The sequence below is a fragment of the Porites lutea genome, chromosome 7 (genome assembly GCF_958299795.1).
Source record: "Porites lutea chromosome 7, jaPorLute2.1, whole genome shotgun sequence".
NCBI lineage: Eukaryota > Metazoa > Cnidaria > Anthozoa > Scleractinia > Poritidae > Porites > Porites lutea.
Window position 1 is genome coordinate 25884116 of NC_133207.1, and position 13927 is coordinate 25898042.

The 13927-nt window shown below is 37.8% G+C and overlaps 1 protein-coding gene and 1 long non-coding RNA gene across 2 annotated transcripts; one reads left to right on the forward strand and one right to left on the reverse strand.

Annotated features, from left to right (window-relative positions):
- Positions 1 to 29: 29 nt before the first annotated feature.
- On the forward strand, positions 30 to 404 carry LOC140944976 (uncharacterized). Its single transcript, XR_012166717.1, has 2 exons — positions 30 to 92; positions 178 to 404. It is a non-coding gene; the product is annotated as an uncharacterized lncRNA (long non-coding RNA).
- A 4134-nt stretch (positions 405 to 4538) lies between these two features.
- On the reverse strand, positions 4539 to 13920 carry LOC140944686 (cation channel sperm-associated auxiliary subunit epsilon-like). The gene is made up of 14 exons (XM_073393805.1): positions 13825 to 13920; positions 13599 to 13661; positions 13416 to 13463; positions 12481 to 12576; positions 12005 to 12066; positions 11302 to 11380; positions 10412 to 10464; positions 9651 to 9701; positions 9373 to 9421; positions 8458 to 8537; positions 7531 to 7630; positions 6209 to 6295; positions 5863 to 6026; positions 4539 to 4932 (listed from the first exon to the last, which is right to left on the reverse strand). Exons 1-14 carry the CDS (start codon positions 13918 to 13920, stop codon positions 4776 to 4778), a joined length of 1185 nt encoding a protein of 394 aa, XP_073249906.1. The 3' UTR covers positions 4539 to 4775.
- Between the last annotated feature and the right edge of the window lie 7 nt (positions 13921 to 13927).

A 13927-nucleotide genomic window follows, 5' to 3' on the forward strand; every position in this document is an offset into this window, starting at 1 on the left:
CGCATTACGTTAAAATCCATAGATCAACGGTCTTGAGAAGAAACAAAAACATGGCGATCGAAGGCGGGACTGTTTCTCACGATTATATTTTGGTAATTCGCTAATTTATTGATTTTATGTCGCTTTTCAGACATAGTGTGTGGTTTTCTTTTTCTGTTAAACAATTTCCCTCTGCAGAGTTTGGAATATGCAACATATAGCTCGATCCGTACAGCTGATAAGAACCGCCGAAGAGCTAGAGTTGAGCTATCAAGCAGTGTTTTGCTGCAAACCTTAGGAAAGTTAAAGTCGCTTCAAGGTACAGAGCTTTCAGTAGTAGTTGTGATTTGTTTATTAGGATCGTTTTGAATTTTAACTTTGGATTCAAGGTGTTGACTGATCGTAATAAACGAAGTGAAATGTTATGAAGTGTGAATGTTTATTCAGTTATGATTGTAGAGCTGTAAGCTCATATTTATAAAGCTCTCTGAATTACTTGCTTCCGATAAATTTGACACTTTCTCCAGTAATTTTTATTAGCATCAAGCTATCCTTACCCGGCAAAAACGATGTAACCTATAAATCGATCGAGCGCATTGTTGTTGGTTAAGATCTAACACGGTTCCCCCGCAATTTCAGTACCGAAAGACAAATACGATATGAAAGAAAAACAAAGATGCATGATATTATTTTTTTCAATTTTTATTTTTTCAGTAAGCATTTCTGATTTCCTCTGCCGGTCGCTTCTTGCTTCTAAAAAGTCTTATCTGCTGTGGGAAAAGTACTGCAATTTTCCGCTGACCACCACGCGGGGTGACCGCTTTGCAAGTTGTGAGAACATCGTTTCTCGGTCCCAGACCTCGTCTCTTCCCCCCCCCCCCGGCTGGTTGATATTTTTGGGACAAGATTGGCCACGCAAAGTCTGTAGGTTTTCGGTTTTATTGCTGGTTTTCACATGGCGTCACTAAAATTCAAAGTACCAAACTATCGATCCTACCGAGATTTTACTTTCACGATGTATTAGAGGAGCTGAAAACTAATTTTCATACAAATTTTCGCTTCCAAAGGGTTCTTGGTTTTGTGATAGAGTACGCTTGAATTTCTAAGCTATTGCGTGATCCGGCATTTAAATGACGGCCAAGAGAGCTGTCACGTTAAAAAATGACTTATTTTAGGGAATTTTCCTATCTAAACAGTTCATGTATTAGAAAAAGTATTACTTTAATGTTTATGATAAATTCACGCTTTTGTAGCAGAACTCGGTAACAGATGTTTCTGTTGGTTCCCGTCGGCCGACATTAGGGAACTTAATATGGAGACGTTTTCGGGCAGACGGCGACCGGACTGGCAGAGAAAGCCTGGAACTGAGGCAGCCGTCGCTTCCCGTCAAAAATTAGCCTGTTCCAGGCTCCGAGATGGTGGTGGAAAGTCGTTCAGTAATAAGAAATGCGAAAAACGCGCGGGGGCTGGGGAGAGACAGGGCGGCTTACTTAATATGGAGACGTTTTCCCGCCGCCACCGCCCCCTTTCCCAAGTCGTGCGCGTCTTATTTTCGCTTTGCTCGTTTTAATACGTTCCCACTATACTATCTGAGAGCCTGGCACAGGCTAGTCAAAAATCGAATATTAAGATCGCAGTGAACTCAGAAGGACGGCGCCTTTAATTAGAAGAAAACCGAAGAGGAAAATATGGCTTCACCTAAAGAATTACGAGAATAAATATTTGCTATGCAAACAACATGTATCGGATGAAGAGTTTCTCGTTTTGTGGGAAAATTATGAGTCCAAAAATCCCGATTTTCCTCGAGACAGTTACGATCCGTTCACGCTAAAAAACATGCGGGATGCAGCTGAGTGCAAGGCAGAATTTCGTGTTGAAAAAAAAAAAAGATCTCCACAGGCTTGCCGAAGCCTTGCAAATTCCAGGAACATAAAAGATGCTACCAAGGAACCGTATTCTTAGATTGGTACTAAAATAATTCACGGGAAATACTTGCGTGCAACAACAACAACAACAACGGGAACAACTTTATTTCAGTATTCCCACGTTAGTGCATGGTATTACCTACTATTCTATATAGTTTTCAATGCGTTTCATTTATACGATATTCTAACGAAAAGAGCGAACTTAAAACACAAAATTAAAGTATCGGAGTTCATATTTTTTGCCTGGATACTTTTATTTGGCTCAAGTTGGCTCTTGACCCTGTGACATGAAAACACAGAAACGTTCAAAGATGTAAGTTTAGATAACAGAGCTTGGAAATCGAGCTTGAAATGTGCCTCAAAGAAAACAAGGACAATTTAAGAACGATAATCTGCGAAATTTTGGTTGCTAAACGCAACAAATCTGATTGAAATGATACACGAACAAGCCAAGTATAAGCCAAATCTTAATGCCCTCGCGTGTTCACAACTAAAGTAATTGGTGCACCTGACCGTACAACAGTTACTGCAGGAAATGCCCAAATGGCCGCCGGTAATTAAACGCACATGCACGAACCGAACTATCTGGTTGTGGATCGCGGTCAGGGTTGGCAACAAATTATATATCGAAGCGAGCAAAGCAACTTGACCTTTCCGTTAACTCTTGCGTTAATCTGGGACCTTCCCATGTTCCGTTGGGCAAGTAGATAAGAGGCAGCACATTACCAACATGCATTTAAAATGCATGGAAATCTTAAACTTTGGGCCACGAAGGTGCAAACGATTCAGGCTGCCTTGATGTCTTTAACAATAGATGGCAGCTCCATAAAGTACTATCATTAAGACTCTCACATCAGCATATCGACCTGTAATCGAAATCGCCGCTACTCGTTTGTGCGGTATTTTCTTTTCTTTTTTTATGGGGCACTGCCATATTGGAGTCTGACAATTTGGCAAGCCAGTACCAAGAGAACTTTTTATGTTCTCTTGACAGTCAGTTAACAAATTAAACCGCATTCTAAGCCTTTTGGGGGGCCTTTGGCTCGTGTGCGCCTTTACATTTTTTATAGCTAATTTTGTAAGCCTCGCCATTACCGTTTAGTCAAAAGACTAACATCTTAACTTTGTTTGTTGTCCTCCTTACTATAAACAGGTCTGGAGTTCAGCCCATTTCTTTAGGGGGATTTCCACAGTCGCGTAATTTTACGTGCGTCCGCACGTCAATTTTACGCGGGTCAATAAAAAGGGGCAAAAATGTATCATGAACAGCCTTGCGTAAACGTTCAAGTCGAACCTCGACGCTCAATTACGAAAAAGTCGAACCTCGCTCACCTTTTAAGTTTACGCGCGACCTTTCATACATGCCTCTATTTTATTTCATTACGCAACGGTGGAAATCCACCTATACACTGCCTAAAGTAACAAATGCATTAAAAACCCGCATTTAAGAACCCAGTGGATTGAGAACTTCCTGGCTGAAATTTGCCACTTCTAAGAACCTGTTAAGCCAAGAAGATCAAGCAGGTCCTTATATGTGGCTCATAGATACATTATGATAAACAACTTAACAAAGGAGTTTAACTTTGAGATTGAAAATTGAAGTATAACAAGAACACGTATAAATTCTGTTATCAGTTTTGTTAAGGTTATAATAATAATGTTGTGAATAAATACTCTATTTTTAAGACCAAACCCAAGTTAAGTTATTTTTCTGGTAATCAGCAATCAATTATCTTGTTCATAGAAACCAAGAGCCTCATTAAGAACCTACTTATACTAAATTGCTAATTAGTACAGTACCCCAAAATACAAGAAACTATTTTGCCGGAGTTAAAAAAAGCAAGCTCTTATACGTGGGTTTTTACTGTATACGGAAAGTCAGTCAGTAATGACCTGTGTACATAGGTATCATTGGAGTTTATAAGATCCTGACATTTTACTTCAGCTTGCGTAATCCGCGGAGCTTGCAGCTTTCATATACTCGTGTCACGGCGTTTTCACCGGCCAGTTTAATTTTAGAACGATTTTGGGGTGAATTTAGAAAACCAGTCAACAAAACCTACCAACCTGAAAATGAACTTTTAAACCTTTTAATGACGTCTACTCAAGACTACTTTAATGACGTCCATACCTCAACATTGTATTTCGAATGCGCTCATAGCAGGAGCGTAGCTCCCATTTTAGCAGCGGGAAAAAGTGCTCTAAAATGTATCTAAAAATAAACTGGTCTGTGAAAACACCGTGACGTAGGCCTAGCATGGCAGTTACTTGCTCCGCGTAATGAGCCCATGGCATGCCCTGAAATTTAACGCCCCTTGCATACCATCATATACAGTACGTACACCCTTGTATGCTTTCATAGAGCTCTGTTTTCTTAGACTCCAAAAAAGTCGGGTTTTTCCTCAAAATCAGTAAATAAATCGATAAAACGTAGCGTATGAGCGTAACGCGCGAAGTGCGCGAGCCTCACACGCCTGCAAAAATACGGACTATTTCACTGCAGTCTTATATTTTATGTACTGACTGAGTACGGCCTGAGCAAGGGAGTTATGCCAATCATTTCAGCTATTCGGGCCTTGATTGGATAAGCCCAGGTTAGTGAACCGAAAAGATTCGCAGCCTCTAGGAGCGAGATTTAACCCTTTAAGCCCCAAGATCCAGATACAAATTCTCCAAGCTGATCTCCATACATTTCCTTACAGAATTAGTTGAGAGAATTTGTTCAAAGATCGAAGCATTTTCCCTTAGATGATCATTTTATTTATTCTCCCAAACTTTTCTTTTAATTCTGTATATTATTGTTAGGAGAAAATTGATGTTGGTCACTCTTGCGACTTAAGGGGTTAAACAAATTGTCAGCAACGTCGAAGCTCAATCCACGCAACGGAATAGAGTATAGTAAGCAGATACAACCATGATGATAATGATCAAGCTGGACGATCCAAGTACCACAAAGGTTGGAATCTCTTCCATCAAACCTCGCACAGCATTCACTTGAACAGATATCTCCACTGTCAGGTTACAGAAGCTGTTAGAGAAAATACAGTAATATGTCGTTGTTATTAGCGAAAACGTAAGATTAACAAATAGATTCCATGTTGCCCCCTCCCCTTCCCCCCCCCCCCCCCCCCGTGAGGTTACGCCCTTATATGGCCCGAATACGGGGATGTGCCGCCGGACAGGGTATGTAGTTTTGAACTCTCTTTCCTAAACAGGGTATACAATTTCGTGATTCTGTCAACAGGATGTTACTTGCACGATTGATTTGATCTGCCAGATGAATTTTGTTTGTAGTCCACACATACAAAAACAATGACTATAACGTGAATTTGCTTCATAGAAGGATTGCCAATCAATGGCTTAAAAACAAGACGGCTTGCCTTTTATCCTAAACAGGGTAATAAAATTGAGGGTGTTGTCCTAAACAGGGTATATATTTTAGACATTCATTTTTGGAAGCAAGGACCAAATTACAAAAAAGAAGGACCGGATCCTATTAAGGCATCTAACCAGCAATAATTGGAAATATAGAACAAAAGAAGCAAGGCTAATTTTACAGTCGGGAATGTTATTTCTTTCATGTATTTTAGGAATTTTTTGTCCCAAACAGGGTCAGGGTTTCAAATCCCCCGCGGCTCACCTATACCCAAATATTGGTCGAGTATCTCCCCCCGTAATAGTTTTGTTTTTTATCTATTTTTATAAAACGCTGTACATTAATGTTGTTATTTTGTCGTTAACAAAAAAAATATTAGAATGCTGAGAAGCAGGTAGAAACGTACGTAAAATTACTGCCAAAGTCACACGCAATCTTGACTCAATCAGACTCTAAAAGTGAAAGTTACTAAACACTGAACATGGTTCTTATTAATGCAGTGGTCAGCATAAGTAAGGACAGTTTGCTAAGACGAATCCTTGTCAGCTTGGAATCGCTTTTGAAAAAGACGGCTCCTCTCACCTGAATTCAGGATCGACAACCTTCAGCGTGAAGACAAAAATTCCCACATCATTCCATAGGATTTGCGAGGAAGATATTGAACTGTTCAAAATCTCATACGGTTGGTTGAGATCCACGTTTGGTGAAGAATTATTTGCAGGCTCCTCAAAACAGCTGCGGTAATTCTGTTGAATGTTTAAATACGAATAAAAATACATACTTTCAAAACCGGGATATATGTCAGTTCTAGTTAGTGCAAACCTCCAGGAAAACTGCACTCACTAGAGCATCAACTAAAATCTTGAGATGTTACGTTTCAAAGTTGCAGCGACTGAACAATAAAAACACTTAGTTTTGGAAGCAATACCAATTTAGACCAGGCAGAATCCTTCTCTTCTGCTTGCACAGATTTGATCATCTTCTCCCAACTTTGAGCCTCACTAATGCAACCAGCCTGTTTAAAAATAAAGAGGAAAATAAAAGTGATTTAGCAGCATTTCTTAATTCCCAACCTATCCGCCACAAGCTTCTAGCTGCATGCTTTATACGCCTTATTCCAAATGGTGTCAATTTTAGTCTTATTTTGTCTATATTTATGACGACTCGTTTTAAGTAAAAGCTTTTATGAATTCTGATCTGCTGATGCATTTGCCAGACTCAAAGAGCCGGCCTTATAAGAGTAGCTCTGTCGTTTTGTTTTGGATCATTATACGTTTTGCGGAAACTGCCCACCTACCTCTCCCCTAAGCGCACATTAACACTCACTCCTCTCCCTTAGGTCAAAATGTGGGATTAGGGGAGGGGTAGGTGGGCAGTTTCCCAGAAACGTATCCATTTAAAGTCACGGCTGTCTAGTCCGTTTTGTTTTGGATCATTATACGTTTTTGGGAAACTGCCCACCTACCTGTCCCCTACGCGCACATTAACACTTACTTCCCTCCCTTAGGTCAAAATGTTGGCTTAGGGGAGGGGTAGGTGGGCAGTTTTCCAGAAACGTATAATGATCCAAAACATCCAGTTACCCCGGGGTCATATCCACTAATTAACTTAACGTTGGCAAAGAAACTGCTTGTCTCCAAAGGATTAGACTACGAGTAGTCCCCCATTTTTCCTCAGGGTAGTAGAGCGAGAGCGAAACGCAAGCGCGCGTGAAAACCACCCCACGCGAGAAAAGGCGACACTCTCTCCGCCGTGTGTCGCCTTTTCTCGCTTGGGGTGATTTTCACTCGCGCTCGCGTTTCGCCCGCTCTGCTATCCCTGAGGAAAAATGGGGGACTACTCGTAGTCTACCCTAGGATTATTAAATTAAACAACCAACAAAAGTGAATTTTGAACCGACTGTTAGGCTAACAAATTTTTAAAGGCCACAATTTTAATCCGTTCTTCCGTGCAAGTTCGTCTATCCTTGCCTTATTTTGCATTTGCCTTGTTATTTATGCCTTATTTTAAACTGAATGTTTTGACCGGTTCTTTTTAAGTGTTTCACTCAATTCGCAACCACGCAGTGCTATCAGTAATATACATAATATAGCCCGCGAGGTTCGAAAGGGTGGGGGCGTGCCAGGAAATTTCGGGTGCGCGAGTACAAGAAAAACGTGCGAGTGAGTAGGGCGTTTCTCTTCCCTCAATTCACTCCTTCGACCTTTCCTTTCGAACGCCTCGCACGCTCGCTATGTCATACTGATGTACCTGCTTCATCGTCGTACTGTACGTGTAACCTGTTCTGCCATGTTTCTCCCACAAGATGTAGTTGGCACGAACTTCTTTGATAAACGTTTCTCCGTCATATCTTTAAAAAAACAATAGCCACTCATCACCGTTTCCGGGAGATTTATAGGAAAATGGAGATTTCGATCCTGATCACTCCTGGATCCGCCCCTGATTATAGTGATTCCTGATCATACTTTACAGTACAACTACGTTACATCTTCACACAGTGTTTTCTTTCTTTTCATCTAAACTGTAATAATTAAAGTGATTATTGGACGGGAAAATTCGGAACTGGTTCTTATGTTCCTTTTTTAACCTCGTTCCTAGAGGATTTTCCTTTAGAAATTGAGAGGAGCGGCCCCTCTTATTTTTTAAGGAAAATCCCGGGGAACGAGAGTGGTTTCTTTCCGACTCCTTTCCTAACGACTCTCTCTCACTCTGGTTTGTACATGAAATGAAGTTTTCTTTTTTTAATATTTTTTAATTAATACTAATTAATTAAAAAAATTAATTAACTATTAATTAATCTTATTAATTAATTATTATTTAATCCAACTTTATCATGAAATGAAGTTGGATTAAATAATTATTCCATTCGCGTGCGTTGGATATGAGATGGTTAAACTGCAAACGTTTTGTTATTACAACTGAATGTTGTGTAAATTTCATTTTAAATATTACAAAACGACCGGCCGGATGTTGATGTAACTAAGCGTAATCCTGTTCCATATAAGGTCAAATTAAGGTATATGAGCTGATAACCCGAGATTGAGTGAACCAATCACAATGCTAGAAATGCGTTAACCGAGGTTTAAAATTTAATAAGTTTAAATGTTTCCAAGTAAAATAAGTCAGTGTTGGAACTTCTGAACGCTCGACTTTTCGGACTTAAGGTTAACAACTTACAAATCAATGATCGGTTTGAAAGGTTCGTTCTTCAGTACCGTGAAAGGACATCCTAACCTTGCAAAGTCGTATCTAAAAACCTGAAATGGAAGTGAACGCTCTCCTTCAAATTCGACTAAGGGCTTTAAATCTGTGTTTATGTTTTCAAACAGGGCCAAGAAGCGTCATGATGGAGGGGAACAAAGTAGGTTACTCGAGTCACGATAGGGGCGAGGGGATCAAAACAAAAGAAACTCGACCCAGATTCGTTCTAATCCATGAAAGGAGTGTGCCACTACCAAAGGATTGTATGCTAGTTTCAGGATTACACCTTAACACTTTAAAAAAGCAACGGTTTTGGCAAAATTTATTCCTGTATTTATTCAGACGACATGGATGGTCCGGGTAAATAGCGATTGCTTTATTCCCGGGAAATATTCCTCTTTAAGAAGGTTGCTGTGTTGGCAGATAGATAAATTTTAACTGTTTTTGTTATTTCTGGTAAGATCGGTTTCATCGCTCTCAAGGCTTGACCGCTTCACCGCCAAAATGCACTTGCGCACTCAAATCTCGTCACGATTACGTGGGCTATCCATTCAAGGTTTTTTTTTCATGCGACACAGTTTGATATGCTATCTATTCCTTTTTGCATTACTGTCATGCTCAGAACACCTTGAACTCCTGAAAAATTTCAGGAATGTTGATTGTGTACTGGCCAATCACAGTAAAGTTCAGGACACGCGAGCAGACCTCAAAACCACAAACTAATTACCGTTGCTGTTTGCAGTTTAGTTATCTCGCACCTTATTTGCTTATTTCTCACAACACAATAACATTCCATAAAAATTTCTGGTGTTCACGATTTTATAAGTTTCACAGTAAAAGATAAAGAAAACCGAGGAATAAAAAAGAGATTTATTGATGCATTTTTTTTACCTTGTCTGTAACGTCTTGGTCTGAAAGAAAAACATCCCTCCTCTGATGTCTAAAACCAAAGTACATCTGAAGGTTAAATTTAAGGGTTTTACTTACAGGATTTCCAGATATGTGAATATTACTAACAAGAGAGAATGAGAGAGTCTATTTTTTTTTTCAGTAACAGAATAGTTTTTGCTAGTTTCCCTTTGCAATTTGTTTGATTTTGTCACTATAAACTCATACACACATTTACGCTGATTGTAATATATATGTGTTTTGTTATTGGGTCTTCTTACCTTGGAATAACAAAGGAGTAGTTTTCATAGCCATCACAGCGGACAGGTTTTCTGCAAGAAAATGCCCTGGTCACCGAGGAAATTTTTAATTTCCTTACAAGGGGTCTGTTAAGATACTAGGATTAACTGACTAACTGGTTTGTTGCTTCCATTTTGAATAATGACTGTCTGACCGGGTGAATTCAATTAATGACTGATTGACACATTGTTCAATCGGTAAGCTATTGTTCTGAAACAAGACCAAATGAGCAAGCTCACCCTGTAAAAGGTAACAGTTTAAAACAATAATAACATTTAAACCTTCCTGCTTTACTTAGTCTTGAGATCATTATTGTAATCAGGGGACTACAGCACACATTTTTCCTTTTACCAATTTAGATTAAAAGAGCATTTCTGCTCTGGCTTGATTAAAAGTGCTCTTTTACTGTAGTGAAAGCACAGCAACTGGGTTTTTTTTTACATGATGACATCTACTACAAGGATCTTAACAAAAAGAGAACTGTCACTAACTTGCTCTACTTTTTTTCTGCACTGTGTAGTTCTTTATTATTTTTATTATTATCATCATCATTATCATTATTATTATCATTATTATTATTATCATCACTATTATTATTATTACTATTATTATTATTATCATTATTATTATTATCATTACTATTATTATTATTATTATATTATTGTCATTGTTATAAGTGGTAGTAGTATTTTCTTTATTGGAAACTGACAAATTATAACTTAGGCGGGTCATTTCTACTCACCCCCGAGGAAGTATGTGTCGATTCACAGGACATCCAATGGTTATGTTTGTTACCTTTATTGAAATCAACCAAACACATTTTTTAAGGTACCGATGCAATGCAATGTAAAACTATATAATTATCAGCAGTGCAGAAAATAAAACCAAGAGGAAATTTCAACCATGAAAGGCAATTCTAAACCGTTAAGATGGTACGTTTTTAACCTTACTGGATAAAAAATAACTTTTCTACTACACAACCACGACACAAAAGTCAGAAAGGCAAGCATGAAAAAGGAAGCCACAGGGCTAAAATAGATAACTTATAAACAAAAAGAAAGCAGATTCTCAAGTAAAAGTAGTATAAACAACAAGTAGTAGAAACTACCATGGAATCTTAATAGTATTAAGACGCCAGGAAGATTCCAAAGAATTGACAATTTAGAAACAATGCATGCTCTTTCTTTCCATGACAACTGCCTATTAAACTAAGACAGCTTGCACATTCCTGTCAAATATTTTGTGTTGAAAAATACAGGCAGACAACAGGGGCTTTTTTTTAAAAAAAAAAAAAAATTAATTCGGGCTGGGAAAGTATACAGAACCGCAATCAACTATGTGACATGTACAGCATAAGAATTGATTACAGTTGTCTATTTTCCATTAAAAATCCCCTTTTCCTATGTAAATGTTTGGGTGTGAGTTTGATCAGAATTAACTCCTCTCCAACAGAAAAAAACATATTTAACTCACACTATTATCACTATAATAATCATGCTTGTCATCATAATTTTCACAATAGTGATTTATGTCACTGCATATATAATGAACTCAATTTTTTTCAGTCACTGATATCAATTTCCCAGCTGGGTTTCTATGAACTGTAGCTAGGTTACCTGACTTGTTACTTACAGCTTTTAAAGTGATGCAGCTTGGATCTTCAGAAAATGCTTTGATTGTAAACAAAACATTACCCGGTGTTTCATTTAAGCTGATGAGACAGTGGAAAATAATTCTGATGAATATTTATTAATTTTTATATCACTCAAAGGTTAGCACAATCAAGTTTATAAGTTTCATTGCCATAGGTAGGGAAAACTAAATTATCCATCCTAACTCTTAGGACTTAATACTTCCCGTCTAGGCCATCATAAGTAGTGCCCCGCCTTGGGAATAAAGGATACCCTTGCTTTTCACATTACTGTACAGTGGTTGCAACAGCTGATGAATGATCAATAAGCAGGGTAATGTATAGGTATCCTTTGTTGAGACAGTCATTCATGATCAACTTTAGATATACCCAGCTTTCAATAGTTATTTCTGATGCATAAAGGAGTTACTATTGCTCTGTACTAGATAGCCAAGTAAGTCCAGTTATAAACAGAATCCAACTGTCAATCAGCCAAATACGGTCAAGCCCCATTCCTGAACAGCATACAGGGCAGTGATGATTTTTAGCAAAAACTCTTGAGCACTCAAAAAGACTGGTTCAGTAGGCTAGTTCTTACTGTTAACACCCTTAGACAATGTTATGCCTAAATCAATCTTATATATTCCATAACGCCTATTATAACATGTTCATTAAATAATTTATTCATTTACTGTATTCCTATACCCTTCAGTTGCCTTGACTTTTTTGTTTCCTATTTGCTTTTGTTTTTCCTTGACAGCAGCTGTCTGAAAGAGCAAATTATTAAGGCATATCTTGTCAAAAACAGGACAATTAAGCCACACCCTTGAAAATATTGGCATGATCACCTTCCAAGCATTAAATGCCAAAAAAAAAATTGCAATCTCCTTAAACAAAGACCAGTTTGCAATCTTGAGGCAATGAACAATAATAAATCATTTTAAAATGGTAAATGTCTGACATATATTAACATTGGGGTGTTGAATTTGGTTTGACACTTGAGGAACCTACAAACTAATTATCACTTCCACTTATAATATTTTTGCCTCACTCCTGAACAGCTTTTTTTGCACAATACTTCCATTCCAGAAATACTTCTGGTGTTCTCTGTTTTCATAATACAACAGCAATATTTATAATAATATTATACTACCGTAAGAATCTTATTGACTTCAACTTACAACATTTCTAGAGATAACTCCTATTCCTTGTTTTTCTGAAGATGTTTCCCAGCTTCTCAAGTTGAATGTTAGATACTCAGTATTTGAAAGGCTGCCCTGAAATTAATTAACAAAGTATGTATATTCTAATGACAGCTTTATCATCTTTACTGATAGAGGATATAGGAGAAAACAATGTATTGGTTGATATCAGATGACAAACGTCTGTCATTCAGTTTAGTTGAACGATTTAGAATTCACAATTTAAACCCAATAGTTTATTGTTGCATAACAACTATATTGTTGAAATAATTAATAAACAACATCAGCCCTTGCGACTGACAATGCTTCTGGATACTTGGACATTCAACTCCAGACAACAGGTTATTTCTCCTCTTAAAAAATAGTTTTCTGCCTAAGCTCATTTTTTCTTTGGCATGTAACATTTTTTAATCAGGTATTATTTTTCCTTTCTTTTCCCTTAGACTGATGACAACAATCGATCTGAGTCAAAGTGTTTCAGTATAAGGTTCCGGTAAACATCTGCCTACCTTCCCTTCCTAAGTAAGAAGACAGTGTCAACATTGGGTTTAAGAGGGGGGGATTACACGGGCAGTTCCTCAGAACCTGATACATAGAATCAAAAATTGAAATGAATGCACAATGTTTGTTTTTGTCGTGAAAAAGGGTTACCACTCTCAAACTTTTTGGCCCTATCACAGCACCTTTCTTTCAATGTAAGTCAAAAAAATGTAATTTCTCACATAACTTAATATAGTTGATACATTTTGTGACAAATGTTAGGGCTATTTTGAAAATTATCAAAGCAAAGGAAACTTTGAACCACAACATCTACACAGATCTGATTCAGACTGTATTTGCTATATGGCTCGCTCTATCCTTAAAGTTTGTGTTGTTTTCCACGTAACTATTGTATCTGTAAGTTTTATACTCACAATTACACGATTATCCTCCCAAGGTTCAGGAATAAGTTGAGCCCAAACCTGAATGCCCACGAAAAAACGAGAAGGTATCATTAAGCCTTGAGTTTATAAAAACACTGAAAAACATTAACGACTGTTAAACTACGCTTCAAACACTTTATACAAAGAACCGTCAATTTGTTTGTAAAATCTTACCTCAATTATTTCCCCTTTGTCTAAAAAATAATTAGGCTTGAAGTTATCGAGTAGTACCTCGTGCTTGAGTGAAAATAATAAAAGAGAAGAAAGCTGAATAAACCAGACATTTTTACTGATAAAATTAACCTCACAAAGCTTGCGGATTTCACTTAGAAATTTCAGAGAGCAATAACATGAATGCAAAATTCATGTTTCATGTAAAATTTTCTCTCATTTCACTAACCTTGGGGCAATTTCCACCCACCAAAGGGTTACTACTAAAAGGAGATAAGTTTAACAGAGCAAACCTGAAGAAAATGATTGCTCGACGGAACACCATAATGGCT

What these genes read in the sequence shown, in the direction of transcription:
- LOC140944686 (XM_073393805.1), bottom strand. Translation starts at nt 13,920, where the DNA reads ATGGTGTTCCGTCGAGCAATCATTTTCTTCAGGTTTGCTCTGTTAAAC. An exon ending in AAAGTCAAGGCAACTGAAGG is followed by an intron (nt 11,381 to 12,004) that starts GTATAGGAATAC and finishes CTGTCTCATCAG; the next exon opens with CTTAAATGAAACACCGGGTA. An exon ending in GTTGTCGATCCTGAATTCAG is followed by an intron (nt 4,933 to 5,862) that starts GTGAGAGGAGCC and finishes TTTCTCTAACAG; the next exon opens with CTTCTGTAACCTGACAGTGG.